Raw genomic sequence first — 25,070 nt, forward strand, 5'->3', positions numbered from 1 at the left:
CTTGCATGATTTTGGTTTTATCTTTTGAGCTTATTTCTTCTGATTGCTTGTAAAATTTGATCCCTGGAAAAAAAATAAGAATAAATTGCTTGTTTCATTAACTTAACTGAACTAATTAATTCCTCCATATTACCGCTTTATATGCCTTGTCATATCCATCTGGGTTGACTGAGGGAAGAAGGTGAATTCTTGTATCCTCAATGAGGTGGACAATGCGTGGGTTCCCAGCAAGGTATTCCTGACACATGAACTGCATCAGCAAAAGGATTAGCTCACGTCCAAGCACTTCGTTCCCATGAGCTCCTGCAATGTACCGAAATTCTGGTTCACCTGTCAAACACATGGGCCAGAATTGTAGTCAGAACAGCAGATCAAGGATCTACTCAAAACTCATTGATGTCAACCAGCAATTATTCACTTAAGACAGGTTAGAGAAATGCCTTAACTGAACAAATGATAGGTGAAAATATATAAGAAAAAAATAATTACTTTCTGTACACTTTCTACAACAGGCTCATCAGTATCAGTAATGTCTAAAAGCCACTGTGTAAAAATCTCAACATTTTCTACTAAAAAAAAAATTTTAATTACCTGCTGAAAGTTGAAAACGTAGATCTTAGACATTCTGATAGTGTAAAAATAACATGAAAAATACCTTGCTGGTAATTCATTTGGACAGATGTTAAGGCTCTGAAAAGATAATCAGCCAGTAACATTATCTGATTGATCTCTGACTTCACACACTCCTTTTCCTTCACTAATCACAAAATAGGTTCACATATATTTTTCAAGATTATATTGAATTCTACAATACTTGCACTCAACAGCAAAATATGTCAGAAATGATTAGGAAAAGCACTAGCTATTCAAAAAAGCATAATTCAATTGTCCTTTGTAAGAATAACACTTGCAAACATCAAATACAACAGATCCAAAATGCACAATCTATAATTTGTGCCTAGGTCCACCCTCCCAGCAGCCTGACCCAAGATGGAGTCTCTGTCTCTACCCTCAGTAACAGGGGGTGAGAGATTCAGGGGTTAAGATCAGCCCCAAGTTTAGGGAGAGATGTCATCTGCTCAGTTTCATACTCTACAGCAGAGCAGAAAGATGTCTTAGGAGCATGTTGCAGCACTCTTCCTAGCATGGGGTGGGCACCTAGTGAGGCATTCACAGGTTAGGAAGAGCACTGTCACCTTTATACCAACAGCTGTCCAAAACAGATCACAGTGAGTTCTTTATTCATCTCCACAGAACAACTGAAGACTGAATGAGTTTCTGTTCTGAAGGACTATATATTACTGTAGGACATTATACCCCAACACTCACTGGTGAAATAACACTGTGAAAAATCTCACCTGTATTTGCTTGCAATGCAAAAACTCCCATATAAAAAGGCAAACTCTCATTCAAAACTAAATAAATCCCTAGCACTAAAATTCACTTTTTTTTTTTTTTTTAAATTGTAAAGAATAAAATTCATTATCATTAAAGAATTTGATCCCACATTCAAAATGCTTTCTCTTTGTGCTCTACCTCCTCTTCCCAATTTAGAAATTTAGCACTGAAGTTCCTCCCACATACATTTGAAGTCATTGCTGCCATGAATATAATTCCATCAGGGATAATTACTGCAGATACAGAGAATGAAAAGGGGAAAAAAAAAAAAAAAAAAAAAAAGCCCGACACCCTTCAACAGATTTAGTTTTACTAAATCCTAACCAACTTCGTGTTCTCCTGGGTTGTCAGAAATCTCAACAGCATACAGCTTTAGTCCTTGGTGGCTTTTTCCAATATTGTAAATTCTTGTGATATTCGGGCACATTTTATTCACCGTTTTCATCAACTGCCAAAAAAAGACAGAATTAGACAATGCATCATCAACAGACTGACTATTAATTATTTTATTCCAAATTGTTTTTTATCAGAAACTCTTCATTATCTATTTTATTTCTTAGTTGTAAATGATTCATACTTAATTTACAAATTATGGCTTTGCTATCACACAACATAATGCTTGTTCAGCTGGAACAAGTTGAATACTGTCTGCTGAAACAGCAGAGTGTAGACGGGGTTCCAGCTCTTTCTTATGCATATCCAATATTATCACAAAATTAACTAAAATGGGTAAGTCTAACAGGAATAAGAATAAAGCAAAATAAAGATCATCCTGCATTACTCCTATACTACCAAGAGGTAATAAAACACATGTTCTCAAAACATTACATGCTGGGGGCTGATTAGAGACCCCAACACTTCTTCCTACATGCTCTGTGATCAATACAGCTAAATTGACTCAAGATGACCCAAGCGTGTTAATGGCATGACAATGTGCATACATCACAGGTTCCCACAGACACACTGCCCAGTAAAGATTTCTCTCCCCTTCACCCTATGTAGTGATGATTTCATTCAAAATAAAGAATACCATCCATTTAAACAGCACTGTCCCAGAGAATTCTCATTACAGCTGCCACCACCACTGAGACAGAAATCAAGCTCACCCCTGTATTACAATATGAAATTTCATAGGTGTAAAATTGTTACTGTAGGCAGTGTTGTTGTGGCCAAAATAGCAAGATAGGTGTTATCTGAATATCTCCTGTAAACATAGCACAGTATACTCCAGGCAAAACTGGTATATCAGATTTCTCTGAATTGATTTACCAGGTTTCTGAAAAAAATAATGACAATACCAACAACCAGTCTGAAGGCATATCTATAGACAAAATCTTTTCATCATTTCTACAGATATTGCATGACATAATCAAAACATAATCAAATAGCCATACTGCTTAATAAAGTGCATAAGGAAGGTCACGGTATGGGGTGTAGTTATGTTTAAATCAATGGAGGTACACAGATGTCATCCAGATAAAGATAACTGCTGTCTAAATCATCCCACAAACAAACAAAACCAATTTTCACTGTGACATTTCAAGTGAACATTAAAATTCACAAACGAGACTGAAAAGATGTGTTCTTACTAAGAAGTTATTGCAAGTAGCTTTAAATGACAAAATTTATCTGTTTTGATTTTTTTTAATGGAAGGGATTAAAGAAAGAAATAAGGACTTTACCGTAAATTGGAACCCGAGGCACTATTAATTAGACAACGTTTCCGTAAACAAGGGTGAATATATTATTGAAGAAGGATTGCAGGAGGATAAAAAACTTCTGCTCAAACAATGTTAATATAGAGACAATACTGGATGATAACAAAGCAGATGATTTAAAAAAAATACATTAATTAGATGTGTCCAATCCCCATGCCACCATTTAACAAATCAAAGTGGAAACACAATTCACATTGGAATGAACATCATTAAAATTCCTCTCATAAAAAACTTCACTTCTATTTATAATCATGCAGAGACCAAAGAGATTTTTTTTCAGGTTTGTTCATCTTGTACATTAGTTTTATACACATGAGAAACAATTTCTTTTGTAAACTTAAGCTCAGCACTCATCTGAAAAATGTACCCAGATATTGTTATCATTAATGTACTGGTATTATGAATACCCAGCTATTTCCACTGGTTATTATTATTATTTGTTAATGATTTTGGTGTATGTAAATGTGTATACCTTCATTTGCTGTTCCAGCTAAAACACACATAAGAATAGGAGAACGTTGTTATACATCTTCTAGCACAATGTTTAACAAGTTAAAACCTATTTTTTTTGAGACAGACCACTTTAAATCTCCATGGTCAAGAACTACTGCACCTGAACCTGCTCACAATGAACCAAAAATACTATCAATGGATATGGAGCCATGGAGCTCTTACTAGGGCCTCACAGACCATCATTAATCCAAGTTCTACTGTGTGTGGATTATTAGTAGTCATCCTGACAGTAGGATGAAAAGGATCACTGTTGGACAAGATATCATCTTTTTCTCCACACAGATATTATTTTTTTCCTCACACTTTGCCAGTGAGTACAAATATTGAATTTAAAATAGGTCTACTCTATAAGGCTAAGATCCTCTTCCTCTAATGTGTAAATTATGTAATTGTCTCAGCTCTGTGCCTAACCATTCCTCTCCTTACTCTTGAGACTGCAGGAAGCTTCCCTCTGGCTGATGCATTCCTGCAACCATGCAGCTCTCTAAGTTTGAAATAGGGAAGTTAAGCTTGTCCTTGCAGAGATCTCTGTGAAATCATTCTACAGTGCAGAAGCTTTTTTTGTGCCTGGCACTACATGGGCATAGGATATCCATGGCATCAATTAAGGAAAGTGGTTAAGAATATGTTAAATTTCATTCCTAGCGAGAAAAGTGCCTAGAACCAAGTTCGAAACACACTATAATCAGTGAAAATATTTGTATTGGCCTCAGTAAACTCCCAACCATCTGTTTAATTTCAAGCGTGACTAATTTCCTAAGTTGAATGAAGAACTTTCCTGAATCAGGGCCTCTGCAGTAAGCTATATGTCAGCCCTTTTTTTTTTTTTTTTTGACAGTGCAGATATGGTAAGGTAGCTACGTGTTAATATACAAATACAAAATGGGAAACAAACATATTTCATGTTTGCTTTTCTCGTTCCTATTTCCTACAAGCAGCACAATAGGTCACCTGAAATGTTAGTGTTTTCTTTTCACATATGCAAACTGTCAAAGACAATTGAAGACTATAGTCCATCAGGGCTTTATTAACAGCCAGCAGGATTGTAAAACATTTCCAGAGTTATGCTCGTTGGCAGCTCTTATTTGACAGCTCCTGTTTGTTTGTCATTACCTATTATTTATCCTATTAGCACTTTAGGAAGACTGCAAGCATTCTTTGAGGCAGCCCTGAAAAACTGATGTCTGAAGATCTAATTGTTCAGTTTTGAATAAAAGGCTTATTGAATGTAAGTCTGAGTGCTATCTAAACTTAGAGGAGGCAAAATGGCTCTCCTATCAATGACTTTCTGTTTAGGGCTATTTTTTATCCTGTATGGAGAACTTTTGTCTGAGTCCTGCAACAAAGTACAAAAAACTCTGCATTCTTTGTTCTGCTTAGGGTCAAACCAGAAATTCCCTCCTCTTTGAGCTCAGAGTTAGAGAGTCAATCTGGCCTTGCATGCAACCCAAGATGCTTCCTGGGTTTTGCTCTAGTTATCTAGATTTCATTGTTTCACCCTCTGATAAATATGTTTATAAAGTAACATATACAGCTCAAGATAGAAGAACTTTCTGCATTACCATTGCATCACTTCCATAAACAACTCTTGCCATGAAGACCAACAGGACTTCAGGAGTGCTTGTAGCCTGACTTTTCCCAAAGGTAAGAATCATGTCCAGTTAACTGGATTCAAAAATTAGCACTCATTTCCTAAGGCAGATATGATAGGAATTAGATATTTCATTCTGTTACAAAGACAAAGTTGAAGCTTCGGACAAGATTCAGATTCACCTTCTTCTGAAGTTCAAAGCTATTTTAGAATAGGTACTCCTAATACAGAAAAATATATTTGTTTCAGATACTTTCGCAGGATTCCCTCATACCTTTAATTTAATCAGGTGTTTCATTTTATTAGAAGGGATGGGTTTTCCATTCTTTCATACAACTGATTTGAGTATACACAGGCAAAAGATGTACTCAAATGTCCATTTCAAATTATTTCCAGGGATATCTGTCAGCCATTTTAAAACCTTGCTATACAGTATAAATACATTGTGTATATACTTCTTGGAATACAAAATAATCCCTACTTCTGACTACAGGATACAGTGAGTTTTCCTATTGACTAGAAGGAGATTCCTGAGGGCTCTTTCGAGAGAAAAAATTGGTACTATAAATTTCATCTTCCTAAAGAGAGAGTTATATTAAAATAACCTGACACTGAGAAAATTCCTCCCTCCCACAAATACTCAGCACATTGTAATGTAATACTTCCAAAACATGGCCCAGGGAACACTCTTCTCCTCCTCCTTCCTCAATGTTTATGATAAATAACTTCAAAGAATTGTGCTTTTCTGAGATGATTGGCAGTGAAGCAGCTAATAAAACTGATAACAACACTGCGTTACAAAAAAAAAAAAAGAATAATATGGAGTTAACTCTGAAATTGACAGATACTGTTCTATTTTATACTCAGGAAAGAAATCAGTTATCACTAAAGAGCAGTTTAGAGAATATAAGACTTGTTGCAACCCAGCCCACAATCTTCTACCTACAAGCAGCAGAACCCAATTAGAATCCAATCAGTTCTAAATACACTGTTTTGACCCACAGAAATACAAACCATGGGAGAACACAATGATAGGTCACAACTGACCAGCTCTTGACCACAGCTGAAAATTTTCTAATTGCATGAAAACTGGAAAAACATCCTGTTTTAAAGCTGCTTTTTATTAAAAATAAATAAATAAATAAATAAATATCTTTCTAACCTGACCAACCTGTCTTTCTGCAAAGAGAATCTAAAATACCCTTTACTTTATTGTTCTTGACAGTAATTATGCCAATTGAGTTTCTACTTGTCTAATCTTTGTGCTAAGAAATATAGGCCATGAAATCTCTACTGAAATAAGTGTGTGACTCAGTACACAATTGCTCAATAAAAATGAACGGTGATTCATGCAGCATAAATATAGTGAAAATTCAGCACACAGCAAATGATTCACACACTTCAAGTCCAAACATATTATCTTTATATTTGGAGAGAAAGCAGGCAGAAACATTTCCTTAGTGCAACCCACACCTATTTCTGTGGTGATATGACGCAAGATTAAAAAAAACTCCACCACCACAACAAAAACAAGAACAAAGATTGCTTATTTGAAGTTAAAGAAACAAGATTAACAGTGCTGGTAGATTTAAAATCATACCAACAGGATTTTATTATTTTGTTCTCCTTAAGATTTCTGGTCAACAAAAGATTTCCAATGGAGAATTTCCAATTCCAGAAAAGAAAATTTTCCAATTTCCATTGGAGATTTTCACTATTCTGAACACAGAATTTCACTTTTACACATTGAAGCAAAATGGTGGAACGTATTTTGGAAATTATCAAGTAAGTAGACTCTGCCTACCTGCCTCATTTCCTTGTAGTTGTGATGCTTGAAGTCAAGATTATCTGTGGTTGTCATTTCATTTCTTCTGTGGTAATAATTATTCGGGTCTAAGAAGAAAAATAAAAGAATTTTCATGTACTTTTTAGCTATTTCAGATATAAAGATTCTTAACCATAACATATGCATAGAACATGGAAATCTGTGTTCCACAGTTGTATACAGGATTTCAAAAACAAAGCTCAAAGAAACAACACACTTGAAATAATTCTTGTTTCAGCACAAATCAATTCATATTGATTCAAACAGAAGCAAGGAGGCAACAGGCATCAGCTTGCTAGACAGCTACTCTGCTAAACTTCAACAGAAAAGCAAAAGGGCATCCTCAGGCTACAGAGAAGGGCAAAAGACAGGCAAATCATGAGTCAGATGCAAGATAAGAGTGGGGAAAAAAAATCACATCAGAGGAGAAAGCACCAGTAAATGTTTTGTGTCCACTTGATTAATTTTCTATTATGGAGAATGGAATTGCTTGATGAGTAGTTTCTGTCTATGCATCTCTTAGAGAGAAAAACCGCTGCACAAATTACATATTTCTAATTGTTTTCCTAAAAAAATTTTATGGTAGTTTAAGTTCTTTTTTACTTTAAAATGAGCACAATTGTTTCTGTATTGATATAATTTATAGTTCATATGTTTTGTAACATCGAAGGTGTATACATGGCTTGAACAAAATCAATTTTTTTGTCCTTGACTTTTCAGGTGAGTGCTTTGGCCATTCACCTGGAAAAACAAAAACAAAATACAGGCTAAGACTGTCAGGGCTTAGCTTTATATTTCCTGATATATGTTCCAGGTAAATTTATTATGATTTTAGAAATAAACTAAGCTTTTTGGAAAACAAAATCATTCCTTAATTTGTTCTATTCAGAATGTCTGGAATATGTGTAATTTTTTTGTCAAATCAGTGGTTGTCAGGTTGATATGATAAATCATTTTCCTTCCCACAGTCATCTCGATTTCATTTAAAAGTATTGGAAAAGCCAAATATTAAAAGCTAAATGTCATTCTATCTTGTTTCAAGACAGCCAAAAGACACCACCTCTAGAGAAAAGTATTTTTTTTTCCTTTTTTCTTTTAAAAAATCAGTACCAGGAGTTGTGATTTTGGGGGAGGGGAAGGGGAGAGCATAAGTATTAGTAGGAGGAATAATGGTGTTTATTTTCTGCAACAACTAATGCTTCATGAAATTATGGAAAACTACCTATAATACATTACAGCTTAACATATTTAAGTTTCATGTTTCTGATGTTAACATGCCTAAATTCTCAAAACTCTTCTCCCCATATAATTCTAAGTGTGTTTATTCTGCATTTTTCTTAAGTGTATAGAAAGCAAAATTTGAAGTATTTTAGTTATTTATGGAATAAATAATATTAAGTTTTAACCTTGCCCATGTTTCCTACCACATATTTATTTTCCATTTCCTTGACTCTTTCCTTCTATTCCCAGTCTACAGCAGAGACACTAGAGGATCAATTGAATGCTGATCTACAAATAGGACTGAAAAAAGGCAAAAAAATTAACCTTTTTTTTCCATATGCTCTGTTATTTTCAGTGAGAAAGTACTATATAGCAAAACCAACAGGAAAATAATTTAAATTAGAGCCTAACCAGATGAGTAAACAAGATTCCTTTGCATGTGAAGACAAAGTTTTGAAGAATCAAGAGGGTGAAGTTTCAGGTAACGCACCTGCAACTTAAAGTCTTCTTTCTAACCTAACTGCATGCCAAATTCATGCAAGTCCACCCACAACAGCAATGCTGCTGTAACCCTGCAGATAACTCTTAAAGGTTAGCCCATGGTAATTCACAGAAATTACTTATTAATGTATCAATGACCAAATAATAGAGTATTAAAACACCTCTTCTAGAAAAATACAATGTACTGAATGCTGCATGGAATATCTTCATTATTGTAAAAGTCACTGTTGTAAAAATATAGTAAGAAACATCAAAAAATTGCCAGGACATTGAAAGCTTTCTCTATCACCACAAGCCAAAGTATACAGCAGCTGATTTTTTCCTAATACTTTAATCCCATTCCTTCAAAGTCTGGCACTTTTTCCATACATCAAACATTAATATCATGGGAATGACTGTGAATAGAGAACAGTTGGTGAAAAGTCAAGAAATTGAAAAAAATATACATTGAAAATAATTGCATCTCTAGACCTTCCTCAAAAAACTTGCACAATTTGACAGCTCCCTAGAGAGTTAACACTCATATTTTGCCAGGTTCTACTCTGAGTTGGCTTGGATTACTGGATTTCTGCTGCAGCAGGAATACAGCTCAGAAAATTACAGGCTAAAATGTAGAAATGCATAAAATCTCATGCACAGTTTCCTAGGCCCAACTTGGCAAAATTATATTTTGTAAAACAAAAGACCAGGAACCTCAAACCACAGAAGAATTTGAATTGAAATATGCTCATTTATTCATGACACCACCTCAGACAGCCTCTCTTTCTTCCAAGGAAGAAAGATTTTGCAAAACGGAAGCACCCCTGTTTATACAGAGGAATATATTAGTATTTTCTTCCACTAGTCTATCTTTATATTACCAAGAGAATTAATAAAGTTGGCAGGTAAAGGTAGCTTGATTCTTTTACACCTTAATTCTTTGTAAATATGGACAATTAACTCAGAAGATTTTTCAATCTGCATTTACATGAAAGCAAGAGGTCAGCTCAGAAATTCCAGCATGTCAGCTCTGGGCCTTGCCCATGAATTTAACCCAGTACCAGAGCGGACTGATTCCTCAGAAGCTTGACATACAGATGGGATTTTCTGTTGTATTTTAGTTCTCCACAGAATCTCACAATTTTATATTACATATAGTGTGAGGTATAGTCAAATACCTCAAAACTAATTCCAGTTAAACATATTGCATGATGACAATATGAAAGGTAAAAACCAAATCCTTAACCTGTTGTAGATGTTTGTTAAAAGCTTTCTATCATCATTTAATCTTTCTAATAAGTTCCTACGGTTTTATTCTAATAATAAGGGAAATTGAGCATTGACAATACTTTTCTAAAATAGTAAATATTTTAGAAATTAAATACAAAATATCCTTTTAAAGATGACCACTACCGACTGGGAGGTATTACATACCTGTCACGATGAGTATGGAGAAACACAATATATCAGCCTTCCCCAGTAACATTATTTAATTTGGTCTCATTTTTATTCATTCTTTGCTGAGGAAAACTTCAAAAAAAGTTTTAAATTGTACAGGATTAAGTGTTATCTTTATAACTATAAAAGCAGAACACAAGGACAGACTGGCATTCTAAGCAAAACTTTACTCTCAAAAGTAATGCACTGAGTTTAGCAGTGCTGAATGAACAATCACTTATAACCGAAGAAAACTGAAGAGTTTTACATGGTGGGCTCATGCCTAGACTTAACCAGGTAGCTTGGCAGAAAGAGGCAAGCAATGAAAATAGGACTGAATGATGCATCCACTGCAAAACACAGTACTCCATTACAGAGTTAAAGCTGGTCTTTTATCTTGGGTTGAAAGTGATGGCATAATCATATCAATGACAGTTTTCCATATAAGAATTATTAAAAATTAAATTTTATCACAAATTTATTCCATTAAAAGAATTGCCTATTGCCTTGAATACTCTACAGTATAAATAAATGCATGAAGAGTTCAGCTAATTTTCTCTCTCCTATCTTCTGGGTACTTTTGATCATATGCATTTTCTTTTTGATTCTTAGGTTTGAAAAAGAGCAGGCAAGGAAAGTACATCCATCCCTCTGAGGCAATTGCAGAACATTTTGTGTGTCAGTCTACGTCTGTGTAAACACTACCATCTTTGGAAACTGGAGAGAGAATTTAATGTGGGTGCTTTTGTCCACCTTTTTTCCCCAACAAGTAACGGCAGCACTGATCCTTTACCACAGGTAGGATTTGCTGGCATCTTTCCTCTGAAGCTAAATGCTTTTCCATTGGTGAAACAGCAAATCACTTCTGTTGCCTGAAAGATGGTACTGACAGAATTCAATAACATAGCTTTTGTTTTTGTACAGCTACTGTATTAGTCCAGAAAAGGCTGTTTGTCAAAACCAGCCTACAGTTCAGCAAAAATGTATTATGAATAATATATAAGCTTTTCACTAATAAAAATGACAATCTTAGAAATACAGATTATCCAATCAGTAGTATCTCTGTACAGATTGTATAAAGGTTTCTCACTTTTTGTCCAATGTTTGGGTTATCTAGCACATACTGTCCTACTACAGGAACAGGTCCTAGCTGGCTCTAACCACTTTCATGGCCTTCTGCCAATGCTAACAAGCTTTCCTAGAATATTAATATCTTATTCAGGTTTCTTTTTTGTCTGTTATTCCTTTCTTCCTTTCCCCCTTGAGCATGCATGATGGAAAGCTGATACACAGTACAGGCTGAATGCAAACCACTTAATGTATTCAGGAATTAATAAAGACATAAAGCCTTACACTACAAGTTAAAAAGACCTGAAATGAGATTCAATCATGAAAGATTTCCAGAACACTCTTCTTTCTTTACAACCCACTTTTTTTTCCTTGATGCATTCCCCCATGCCCTTTCTGTCCTCGCTGCCATTGCCTCAGGAGGGCACAGTGCAGAGCAGCGCTAAAATCTGACCAAGCTGCTCTTCTTGACAACTTGTTTTCTTGCATGGCCACATTCAGGTACAGATCTGGTCACAAATATACCAGGTATTCAAGAAAACTAAGTATAGCATAACTTCTTTCATGGATCATTGGGCTTTTGAAAGAATAGGGTTGTGAGAACTCACTGGTTTTAATGAATTTAATTTTGCCCAATTTTGTGTGGGAAGCCTCTGTCAGAAAAAAACATTTCTTTTGAAAACTGACTTGTAGTTGTACAATCAGTGTATGATCAAAGAAGGTGGACCCATGGCCAAACCATCTGGTGATCTAACTGGAAACAAGTAAAGTGACTCCTATAAAGAGTGAGGAAGTTCAGTTATAGGGAACTGCAAAAAAAAAAAAAAAAGTCCCACAGGAGGAAAGTATACATGGAAAGGCCTCTGCAACCTGGGTAATTTTGTTTTGAGAGCTTTTTGTGTGACGAATAAAATAAGCTAGAAGAAAATATCCATCCTTTCTTAACTTAAAGGATGGCTCAGCAGCTTATCAAAGCATATTAGTTCTTTCAGTCCAATTACATTTTGAATAAACACACCCCCAATCCCTTTGTGTTTCTCAATGAATGATTATGGTATTTTCTTTCAAGAATAAACGGAATCAGTCACTGCAGACAATTAACTCAATAAATGACTACCAGGAGGAAACACTGATGCTGTTTCCATGCTAATCCAAGGTCTGCAACAAGCTGTAACACTACTCATTTCAACAGTGGAGTAAGTGCAGATATATTCGAATCTCAGTAACACCTTCACCACCACTGGTAGCTGAAGGGTGACAAATGTTAATGTTGGAAAGCAGAATTTGACCCTGATAAGATGTATAAGCAATAATAGAGGGTAAAACTACTGCATTTACAAAGCAAACAACAACAAGAACAAAACTTAAAATATCTACATATTTTCTATTTCTTTAAGTACTGTTATATGGAATTGAAAAGGATTATGAGTAATTCTCTATAAATTGCTCTTTAAAATAGTTTGAGTGTCATGTCCATTATTCTCTGGAGACCTCAATGCGTGTCTTGTAGTAGAGTTATGGTGACAATGAAACCTCTTTTCCTTCAGTCTCACACCATTTTATACAGAATGGAGCTGATTCAGAATGGAGCTCTGCAACCACATATGGGAATCTGGGGCAATTTCAGCTGTCCTACCAAAAGCTGAGAGGAAATGCTGGCTCTGGAATTGCTCCTCCGTGGTAAGAGGTATAGTGGGAAACAAACAACATGTGGAGGTGGAGTTCTGAACCCATGGTTGAAATAAGTCAGAATCCTACCAAAAAAGTGAACAGTCTCTTACACGAGATTCCTCTGATCATTGCTATTCAGGTCCAGGATTTGTTACCAACAGAAAAGCAGTTGCCTAAGTGCTGCTAACTTGCACTGCTTCATTTTAAGATACCAATTTAGTTTTATGACAAGAGTTGTTACATACTTTTCTTTAGAGAATTACCCCTTCCATGACCCACACTGGTTTTATTCTCCCATGAGTATTTAAACATCTAAAGGACAAAAATCAGGCTACCTCTGCTTGGTATGTGAAGACCCTACATCAACAGTGGAATTGGATGCAGCAAGTCTCTGAACAGCAGCAGTCACAGTTAAAGTAGCAATGATAGGCACTGGAAAGGCAGTTTTCTTTCTGGTTCTAGTATTTCTGAAAAGATTATTCATAGCCCCCTGCAAAAAAAAGAGAGAGCTATCCCCAAGGTGCCAGAATTTAAAAGCAAAGAAAAAAAGCAGACGAAAGATCTGGAATGAGTAGCGAACAACTTAAAAAAAGGTTTGAATGAACAGTTCTACAAATATCTATGTAGATACAGATATGTCAATGTGAATCGACCACGGGACTATTTATGATATGCTTAGCAGAAACGTGGGTTCACCATAATTTGCTATACTGAATGCCTCTTTTTAAAGTGACTTTGTATAAGTTTGTCATCTGTATATACTAACAAAGTCGTAATTGTATTTTGAGCTTATGTAGTAAAAGAAACACATAATGCTTAACATTTCTGATAAATATCTTGTTGTGTTGTTTCATTCTCTATCAAGAACAAAACCATTTACCGTCATCTGAAACTTACCAGGAGTCACGTTGGATTCAACAACACTTTAAATATGCTAGATGGTTTTTTGTTTTTTTTTTTTTTTTTTTAAATGTATCCCCAATACCTCCCTCCTCTTTCCCCAAAATAAGCACTAGTTCAGTCACAGCTTCTGACTTCAAATTAATTCAAGGAAGTCCCATAGCTTTTGAAACAAAATTAAAATAAATAAATAAATAAAAAGAAATCAGATGACATAATTATAATGGTTCTTTCTTGTCTTAAAAGCTTTAGACATCTGCAAGTGACTGCCTTGATATATAATTCTATTGCCTCTCTAGTACATATGTACTCAGTAAGATTAATTGCACTGCACTTCAGCCCAAACAACAGAGAAAATCTTGTTAGATCATCCATGCCAACTTGTTCTTATTAATATATCCACTTATATATACTATGCAGTTGCATTTGAAATGAGCTATCCTAATATTGCCCATGTGTCTGGACAGATATTTTTCATTTCTTTTTGCATAGTGCTGTCCATTAAAGAGAGGTATTATATCAAGATATCCAATGGAAATAAAATTTCTGTGTCTTGGCACAGCCAGCCATGTCAACACCAACCAAGCAAGACTCTTACCTGGCAAAGGACACCCTAAGATTTCTAATCTCATACAGATGCTACCTTCTTCGTACCAGGACCGAGGGTTTATGCGGATGTAGCGTGCAACCAGTGGCACTGGCAGCATATTGAGAACTGGGATCTCCTTCTCACTATTTCCTTCAAAAATCTGCGTAGGCAACAAACATATGAAAATAGTAAGACCATTTCTTCAAAAAGGCTTTCTACACCTTTGGTAACAGAATCAGATAAAGTCACCCGGTACAGACCCAGGTCAATGGTGGCTCAGGCCAGAACTGCTCTTCAAAGAGCACAGTCCTTCCGTGCTCCCCAGAGCAGGGGCAGAAGAGCCAAAGCTCCACACCCTCCCTCTAGTAATGGGCACCTCATGTACATGAGATGTCCCCAGGTATCAATGGAGAGATGCTAACCCTTGTGCAGGACATGCAATTAGAGACATTTCTCATCTCAGGTAAGACTACTACCAGGGTGCTATCCACATCCATAGGCAGACTCATGCAGATTTGCCATACAGAATATTCTGAGTCCCTCTCCATATTATATGATGTGCTCTTAAAGTTACATCAGGCTAGTGGGACTACAGAGATATTGCCTTTTACCCTTATACTTATTAATCTGGCAAGTCAAAATCCCACATAGGCAGCCCCCCCCCCCTCTCTTTTCACAGAACAATTGTTTTGTGATACTCACCACATCTCCAGATTCATTTTTGACAGCTGTCCATGCATGACTGTCATTGCTCACCAGTACTCTGTAAGAAGTCACCCAGTTACTCCTTGAAAAAGACAAAGCAGCAAGTTATTTTTTCCATAGATAACAGCGACTGCAAATTGCATTGTAATAAAGCTTCTAAGGTTGGAAACCCCACTTGGCACAGTCATGCCAACACTTGGATTAAAAGAGTTACATGCGGATCTAGATTTAACAGATAATTAAGAAATGCTAGTGCACAGACAAAAAAAAATAAAAAAATATTCTAGGATTCCAGGGTGCGAGAGAATACTGCTCTCCTTTCCTTTTCAGGTTAAATGGCTTGTCTAGAACAGATGTATTCACTCCAGCATTCAGAACTCTTATCTGTTCAGGCACAGAACACATTATTTCTACGATTGTTATCAGAGAAGATAGAAAAAAATAAAACCTCCCCAATGAGAAGTCTGTGAATTTTAAGCATCAGTTTTTTCATTCACTTGTTTTCTATTTACAAGCTGGTTCCATTCCTCTGTACAAGCATTAGTCTTTCACCTGGCACCAATATTGAATAGCCCATAGCTTGTGAACCAGAGCCTGCCGTCATTCCCAGTTTTATTAGCAGTAGGTTGGAACGCAGACATAATTCTGCCTCTTCACAGCAGTCTAATTGATCACAGTACTTGTGCATTACTGCAATATAACAAGATCAGTCTTTGATAGTTTGATCTTTCTAGTGGTCTATTTCCTTGATTTACAGGAAAATCCCCTTTAATCTCAAAAGTAAAATCTTCATTCATACAAAGGTAATACCTTGTCTGTATTAATCCAAAGATGAGTTAGAAGAGAAATAAGTTCCTACTTCCCCTATTCTGAGAGGAGATTCATCAATGTAGGTCATACACCGTCTAGGCATTTCCCATGGTAATGCGTATACATCTATGGGGAAGGTAACACCCTGACTCTTCCATCATGAGTTTTTTTTTTTTTTTCCCCCCTGCATAAAAGCTGGTTTCAATAGGCAGTAGCTTGGAGGAGAGTCATGCCTCAGAGATATCTTTGTACTGTAATGATAGTCCAGGATGTTTAAATCCAGTTTTCATGTATGAAAACAAATCACCTGCAACTACCTGTCCTCTAGAGCAGTCATTCTTGAAACCAGGCTCTTAACTAAGCTACATATTAAAGTTACTGAGAGTGAAACCAGAGTAAGGAAAGCTCTTCGGATTAGAAAGAACAGGGGCAATAGGAGTTGTGGGAGAAACAACAGATCATATGGATCAGAGATACAGGAAGACCTGGAGGGACAGACACACCTAAGAAGAACTTCTTGTTCTACCATACACATGCAACTATATGTATATGTATATTTCTTTTAAATAAGAAAAACATTAACAAGCTACTTATGAATGTTCACATATTGACTTAACTGTCAACATGTGAACATTCAAAGGGGCAAATTAGCCTTCATGTGTTCTATAGAAAGTATTCAGGCTTCCAGTGGACGTATAAGGGCAAATTCAGCAGCCCCAGGATCAACACAATTTCACCCAGCTTTGTAAGAAAATACATTGATCCCTTAACCTCCCTTTTCAAAAAAAAGAATGACCTCCAAATAACATTCAAGTCAAGGTATGGAAGCAGGAAATTTATAGCTTTAGATGTCCAACTCTTTCATTTTCTATCCCATTTGTATGAATGATTCTAACTGAGGTCTAGACTTGAAATGACAGAAAACCAAAGTGCTTAGTAGGATGTACTTCTGCATGCAACCTATAAGTACCCCGAAAAAGTAAGAGGGTAAATATGTGCTTTTGAAAGAACTGACTGAAATAATCCAACTGTTATACACTGGTATCTGTAGTTTGCAAACCTTTGACCATCCTTTTTAGATGAAAAGGTTTTGCACTTCATGTTATTTTAAATGGAAAAATGTTGGCTACTGCCGTGCAGTTTGAACTTTTTTTTATTGTACATAGCTTGTAATGAACACATTACTTCAACATTTGTTGAAAGACTTTAACAAGTTAGCAGCCCTTGAAAATACTTATTTTCTGCCTGTCAACAGAAGATCTCCTGGGGTAGAGGCTCCTCCTGAGGTAGCAGATCTGTGAAGTGCCATGCTGGCATCTCAAGTCTTTGTGGCTGTGAAAGAATATACAATAAGGTAGACAGTGACTCCAGTGCCCTACACAAGTTCCCAGCAACTCTTGAAAAGAACTCTTCCCTCAGCTTTGGCAATAACGTGGTAGTTGCATCAAAATATTTCACTTTCACTCATACATGTAAGCTGAAGGAAGGCAGATTTACATCTATCAAAGATAAAAAGGAAGAATTTCAGAAATGGGCAACATCAAACCTCCATGAAGAAAAAACAACTTTTTCAAATGAAAAATAAAGCAAGCTTAAGAGCAAGACTTACAAGTTTAAATGGGTGAGGAGGAAGGGGCACGCATATTCAGTGCACAACTGAATTATGGCCGTTTTTTAAAATCAGGATTAACCAAAGAGTCTACGTTAAAGACCGGAAGATACCATTTACTGCTGAATGCAGAACAACAAAAAAACAACCACACTACTAGCTGCATAATTAAAATCAGGACAAACAATGCATCCATATTCATTACCCTACCGCTGGGAAAAAAAAAATTCCAAGAGAATACTGAGACCACACAAAAACAAGATAAAAACAGGCATTCTTTATAATTGAGAACGTTGTAAGAAAGTCACAGCACTTATACAATTTTTTATTTTTATTTTTAAAGAACCAGGTCAATTTACTGGCACAAGAAAATATGTTGTTGTTATACTAATGTTTCCCAGCTAGGACTTATTTACCATATTTTAATTTTCTCATTCCATATACTCACAAAAGTTCAAACTTCTCCTGAAGGAAAATGTATACTAATCAGTAGTACACATAATCCATCTTGAGTGATAACAAGTAACATGCTTTTCAGAGGCAGTCTGCCAATTAAAACACAAATGGGACTTCATCCAATCTTGTATGGTTGCAGTATCGAAGGACTACAGAGGGTCGTGGGAGGAGATAAATCAGTGTGATGTATTAGGTCACACACCACAGACTTAACCGGGCTTGCCTGTAAGGAATAAACATCCCTTTTGCATCTGTTGAGCTGCAAAATAAACAAATCACAGGTGACCAGCTCTTTCTCCCACTAACACTAAATAGCCAAAGAGCCTCTACGGGTCTAAGTTCCTCCTCCTTTTTTCCCCCCTACATGTCATAAGAAGGAAATAAAAAGCTTCTGCCACTATTAAGGAGGTTGCTGTAAATTCAATCTCCCCTCAAAAAAAAAAAAAAGCTGTCTTCTGCCTTGAAATCACATTCCCAACTGAGTGTCTTTAAACCCCAGGCACTTCTACAGATCCAGATCAGCAAGCAACATTTACATGTTAAATCTTCCTGAAAGCTGCAGGTTTTCCATATTAATTCCATATAAATTCCCATCCATGTGCAGCAAGGGAAGTCTGATACTTCCAGGGAGTGGATCAATGCATTGCACATGCTCGAATCAACAGCCAGCCTGTTTACAGCAAGCACAGTGCTTCCTGGAATCGAAGAGTTTAATTCTTACAGGGTGTCTGGTTTGTTCATGTGTACACGGAAATGTAAAGCTTTCAGGGAAACCCATCACAAAGAAAAGCCTTGTGCCAGAAGTAGTACTGGGGAATGTCATCTGCTTTCTTTTGTTAGTGACAAAAAGATTCATCTCATTGGGTTTTGGAGTTGCAGACAATTTCTGCAGCACATCACATGAAATCCTTTTTGGGCCCTATCAGCACTGAACAATAAAGCCATCTAAGGAAACTTGAAAGAAAAGTATAAAGTTTTACAGTACTTAGGATGTCCCTACACTTACTATAGAGAAGCTCTTCTGAATTCAGTCTATAAAACTTCCCTGGACATTACTATTATATCTCTGAGACAAAATACACAGGCATTTGTTACACAGTCAAGGAGACAGAACTCAGGGAAGAGTCGTACATAAGCATTCAAAAAGGAACAAATTAATTATCAAGGTTTTCTTGGTAGGAAGCTAGGCAATACAGAAGGTATAGGTTAACAGTATCTTTTCAAGTACTAAGAGTTCATCGCACTCTAGCACAAAGATGAGCCTAAGTGCTACCTACATGATTTCCTCAGAATTTCGTCTATGCTATAAAAAGATCACAAGATGTAGATTTGACAGGAATAGTTTGGATCCAGGTGTTTCCCATTAACAATCCTTTTTAAAAATTACACCAGCTTCATCTCTTCAAGAAATCTATTTGAAAAATCTCTTTATCTTTTGCCAAGATTAATCAACTTGTTTCAAAGAAAGTAAATATAAAAATCAAAACACAATTCCAATTCACTTACTGTAATGAAATTCTTAAAGTTATTCTCTATAATTAGTTGATTTTCATCTGTGATGAATTGTCTTTAGATTAGGCTTATTTAAACATTTTCAATTCAGTTTCCCGTGATGTATGGAAGTGTCCAACTTATCCATTTCCATCCAAAAAAGGCAAGCTGAGGGAAGCTTAAGCAACTTGCCTATGGACAGAGGTGAAACCTGAATTGAAGCAGAGGCTTGAGAGCAGATCTCCTACAGCCTTGGCAGGTACTGAGCTTAGGTAAGGACATCAAGACAGACAACAATAGAACATCTTTCTGCCTTACCTTCCTCAACATAATTCTCTTATTTCTTTATGTAAGAAACACTGATATCATAATGCAGCATAGCACACAGACAGTGCTGAATGAGAAGCAGTAAAGAGATGCCAGGCAGTTTGGCTGCCTGACCTCTGGCAGGTGAGTACATTAATTGAGACTTCTGACTATTTGGATATGGTTTTATTTCATTTGAGCAGGATCTGCTACATGACCTATTTTAAGGCCAGGCTCCTCAAATATGGGAAGCTGAATAAGGAACAAGTAAAATTATCTCAGTCTCCAAGCGTGCTTGTACACATCACCAAATTGCCCCATGACTTAAGACAAATGAGGAAGGTTGGCAGGTGCCTGTCAGTAGAAACTGGACACCACAGCAGCTGAGATGCTGGAGATGAGACTAGCAAGCACTGGCAGAGTTCAGGCTAGCACTGTCTACAGTGGACCTGGCTCCAGCTGACCATATTATTTTTGCTACTGTCAGGATAACCTGATTTACCTGCATTATAAAACCTCAGAAATAATAGAAAATAGAAACAGGCAAGCAAACAGATTTGTATCCTCCAATAATGTATAAACTGACATTCCAAAGTGGTTGAAACAGAAATATCTCTAGGAAAAAAAAAAAAAGTTAGGCAAATTTTAGATTAATCTCTAACGATGCAACAGAATCAGCATGCTGGCAATTAAATGACTTTCTGCTTGAAAAAGCAATCTGTAGTCTCTTGCAAATAAATATAAAACCATTAATATAATCTAATAACATTTATGCAGATAACATTTTAAATCACCTACTGCCCAACAGTTTCCAGAACAAACCAAGTCAGAAAATGCTCTGGCTAACCACAGGTAGCCCATCAAGTTTTACAAACTAATTAAAATAAATATGATTTAAGAGATGGAGCTTGAATAGCAAGCAAGGGTGTTTTTTTTTAATAATTGAAATCTTTTAATATTTAATTTTTTAAATTGCTTCTAGCTGACTTAAATGAATATACTGCTGTGAAATCTGCTCTTCAGAGGCCTTGTGAAAAAAAGCTCAGGGCCAGAATTTCACTTGCTGTGGATGAATTAAGCATGAATTTGTTCAAAGCTCCCTTCTCAAGTGAGTAGGAACTGGGAACATTTCACACTCAATGTTTGCTACTTACTGCTGTGTTTTTATGATTATTTTTTTTTCTCTGATTTTCTAACCTTCCTTGAAAATCCAGTTTCCTGTTGTTGTTTCATATTCAGACTGTAACAAAACCTGAGGGTCCCAGGCCTCTTGTGTAGAGTCAAAAACATCCTCTGCCTCTAAGATGTTAGTCTTAACACCTACCATTCACAAGGCAACCTTGCAAAGGGTTTGAAATTCTTGCATGCATTTGAAATCCTTCCTACATCAGACCTTCCCCTTTCATATCTTTTATACCTGCTGAACACAATCAAGGTGTTTTTCTTTTTATTTTAAACCTTCCTTTGTGATATTTCACATTGTCCCTTTCTTTTCTGTGCCCACCACACCTTTTCATATTGGTTACATACTACAGATAAATCCAAACTATACAGCCACTGCCACATCATGCACTGTCTCCTGCTCGTGAATATTAAATTAATGGAAAATAAAAAGCTCCAACAGTAACCAGCAAATATTGCCATTTGTGTGCACAGCTGTGAGCATATTTAAAGCAATGCTGATAGGGCTCGTGCCTACCAAGTGCACACAATACCACAACCAAGTGCAGTTGTGTGTGTGCAAAAGGGACACTAGCTTGGGAAGGATGCTCAGGTAGAGGGAAAAGCAGCAGCTGCCAGACAGCCTTTCAGTAACCCCCCTGTGGTCACTCATTGCAACGAGTCATAATTCACATTCAAAGATATAAAAATCAAAGCTGTGAATGATAAACAGGTTTAAGCAGTTGCCTGCGTCCTATCTGGTGTATCCTTTTCCTAACTGTTTCAGCTCATTTGATTTAAAGTTTCCCGGTCTGGTTCCTTACATGGGAGTTAACAAGCTTTCCTCCACCTTCTGAACACCCCTAACAGCCTCACTGCAGAGTAGGTTCTCTCCACACAATGTTGCCCTTTCCAAGAGCTGAGTTGTGGCTAACCAGCCAGGAGCACTCCTCGTGGGGATGGCAGTGACCCAGCCTCTGCACCATGAGTCACTAAGTACCCAGCAAAACAGTCCTAACTGGAGCGCGAACACCGTGACAAATCCTACCCACAGCAAAATGTCAGCGGTCCTGACATTCTTGTCAAGCAGAGTAGCAAAAGCACAAGCACATTTCTGGGTGCACTGCTGCAAAACTCCACCCACGCAGGATCACTAGAGGTGGTCACAGAGTAGCTCCCGAACCTCAGGAGCAGGCAGCAAGCATCCATAAGAAGCGCTGGGCTGCATGCCACACCATGCACAGGGCACAAAGACCAAGGTGAACCTAGCAAAGGGAGTGAAGATAAGTAGATAGATACAGAGCACTTGAGGCTGAAGATGCTAAAAGCTGCCCGGGTACCACAACACAAAACCCAAGATATAGTTCCACCAAGCCAGAGTTACTGAAAAATATAGCTTACTAATAAAGCCAGTGATAAACACCAGTATAGTAGGTAACTAGCGACATCAACGTATTGAGGGAGCTTTTTCCACACGGAATCCAGATTGTTGCATAACTCCCATCGTATATTTGATATGATTTCAGTGGATTTGGAGCAATTCACTGAGTGAGAGTGACTTCAGTGAGGCTGTAACAATCTCTGCAGTCCTCATCCAGTCAGGGCAAATAACAGCTCACACTGATTTAATGCACTGTAACGGTTCATGTCAGTACACAGCAGCTGCTTGTTTTATTACAGGACTTGGATAAAACATTGAGACACTTTCACTGAATTTGCTGAAGTCTTTAATCAGGGTCTGTTTTAGCAACCTCTGCATGGTGACAACGTATTGCTTTGAAAGACAATGCCAGCCATGGCAGTTGTTCTTGTGAACTAGGCTGTATTTACAATTATCCCACGATGCTTTCAAAAGCAGCATTGTGCCTTTTTGTGCATGTTTTGTCCCTTCTTCCCATGTACGGTGCAAAATTGTTTTCTTAGATATCTGTAGCAACAAGTCAAATACCAATGATTATCCACTATGCTGCCCCAAATGCCACTGTGGCTCCACTGGGATATCACTGCTTAATTCCTGATTATTGGAGTACCAAAGACACTGATGTTACTTCCTCCTCATGAAGATAAAGTTACTATTTCTAAGACCATGACAGGCTGCTGAACTGGGAATGAAGCAAGAAATTCTACCTTCCTGCAAGCAAGGAAGTTTATTAACTTGAAACCCTCTCATAATGACTGCCTATAAAAGTAAATCTCAGTTCTTGAGGAAATGTCAGTGAATACAGAAGTTAGAAAGTGGGACAGCACATTTAGCTTGTTATTAAAAAAAAAAAAAAAGCAGAACGGTGTACCACCTAAATTAGAAGTAAACTGTACTGACCTGAGTTTATCCTCAAGTACATATCTAGAAAATACTGTTTGCTACAGACCTACTCTTCCCTAGGGACAATTTGTTAGAAGAGATACTGGGGATCACAGTGGATTGCATTCCATGCAGAGAAGCCTGAGAACATGCTATAGGAAACTGCAAAGTTTTTCCCTTATCAAAAGATAAAGTATTTGTAGTTAGCAAGAAAGTGATCTGATACAAAAAGATCAAAATAAAAATCAGTTCTGCTGGATATTTGCTATCCCTATACTGTATCACAAGGATAACAAATGGCTCAGTAGGGTTAGTGTAATGGTGTCTACAATACGTTCTAATTAAAGCATAGCTCCAATAGCAGTGAACAAATAGTGGGCAGTCTAGAGGTGGGTCAGAGCTATGATCCAATGTTCAGACCAGGATACGTCAGCCAAAAGACAACTCTAAAAATCTAGCCAGGGTGGTTAAACAGAAGTTATGATATTGTCAAGTGTGGTTCAGGAAGTGTTGGAAAGAAAGTTGTCCATTTAAGTGGCTTCCTTGTTCTACTGAAAAATTGTATGTAAAGATATAAAACTAATAAGGACTACATCTTGCCCTGAAGAAATTATATAATGGATGAGGTCCACAGTCTGAGGTTTAAATCTATTTATAAGATGAGATTCATGTCTGTGAGTCTATCATGTTTTACAGGAGCAATGGGATGGCATGCCAGGTCTTCAGGAGAGATATCAGATAAGGTATGTAAAGTAGGAATCATCCCAGTCTCACATCCCCGTTTGTTTCCTTAAATTTAAAAAAAAAAAAAAGATTGCTATTGTTGTTTTTCAAAACACTTCCAATATTTTCATAAGGGTCAAGTTCTTGAGCTTTTTTGGAAAAAAAGTATTTTGAATTTCACCTGCAAAATTCCAGAAATTCTTTAGAACTTGATCATTTTACTTATTATTTCACCCATAATCTTTCACATTGTCATTGTATTTCATGACATGTAGTGCTTAGTGCTTAACTTAACGTGTTTGAAAGATTAATTTTAATAAATGCACCATCACAGATACGACTTGATAACTGAAATATTGCATCAACTTCTCTAATATCCAAACATCCTCTGCATTGAAAGTCTGAAGCATTCTATTAAAAGTACACATTGAGTCTATTTAGACATATGTTTTTTTTCTTGATACAAGAGATGGTGTTGAGTTATCAAGATTGTTTGGGTTGTGGGAAACATGTTTCCTATGTTTTTTAGATTCTTGCCAAACTGCTAAGAGCGATTAATATTTTCTTTCCCTTTGTCAAAAGAGTACATATTTTAAACTATCACATCATTGTTTTAAACATGGCACAATTCCACAGTGATGGTTCCAGTGTCCCACTCAGCCTTGAACAGTTGTTTAAAGATACACAGTTCATTAAAGTCAAAGATGTATTGGCAGAACTGGAGAATTATACGCTATATTTATCCCCAAAATATTCAGCCGTAAATCCTCTGGTAGCCCAGGTCAATCTTTTCTGCTGGCATTGTCAGTCTCTAAGAGGAGGACATCCCAGGCATTTCATCACTCACACAACTTCTCTGAAGGCAAACAAAACTGTTCTGCATAGAGATATCAATAACATCCGTTTATTGACTATGGGATAGTCATAGTGAAACAGCATGGTAATGGCCAAGAGACTGAATTCCAAATATACTCAGTTCATAGGAAGGAACTGATGTTCTGCTCAGTTTCAAGGTGTTAGATCTTATTTATACTGGACCACATTAGTTAGTTTCAGATGTCATCAGGATGAAGTCAGAAAGGAGCCCTGTTTCTTG

At 36.7% G+C, this 25,070-nt stretch overlaps 1 protein-coding gene across 1 annotated transcript in view; it reads right to left on the reverse strand.

Annotated features, from left to right (window-relative positions):
* Positions 1-25,070, reverse strand: part of CPXM2 (carboxypeptidase X, M14 family member 2) — a gene marked incomplete at both ends in the record, with an annotated part of 69,151 nt that overhangs the window by 12,263 nt on the left and 31,818 nt on the right. Inside the window, 5 exon segments of the mRNA XM_084289724.1 lie at positions 134-330; positions 1,723-1,846; positions 7,025-7,113; positions 14,421-14,571; positions 15,114-15,198. Coding sequence (XP_084145850.1) covers positions 134-330; positions 1,723-1,846; positions 7,025-7,113; positions 14,421-14,571; positions 15,114-15,198 — 646 coding nt within the window.

Source organism: Netta rufina (genome assembly GCF_964035555.1).
Source record: "Netta rufina genome assembly, chromosome: 7".
Classification (NCBI taxonomy): domain Eukaryota; kingdom Metazoa; phylum Chordata; class Aves; order Anseriformes; family Anatidae; genus Netta; species Netta rufina.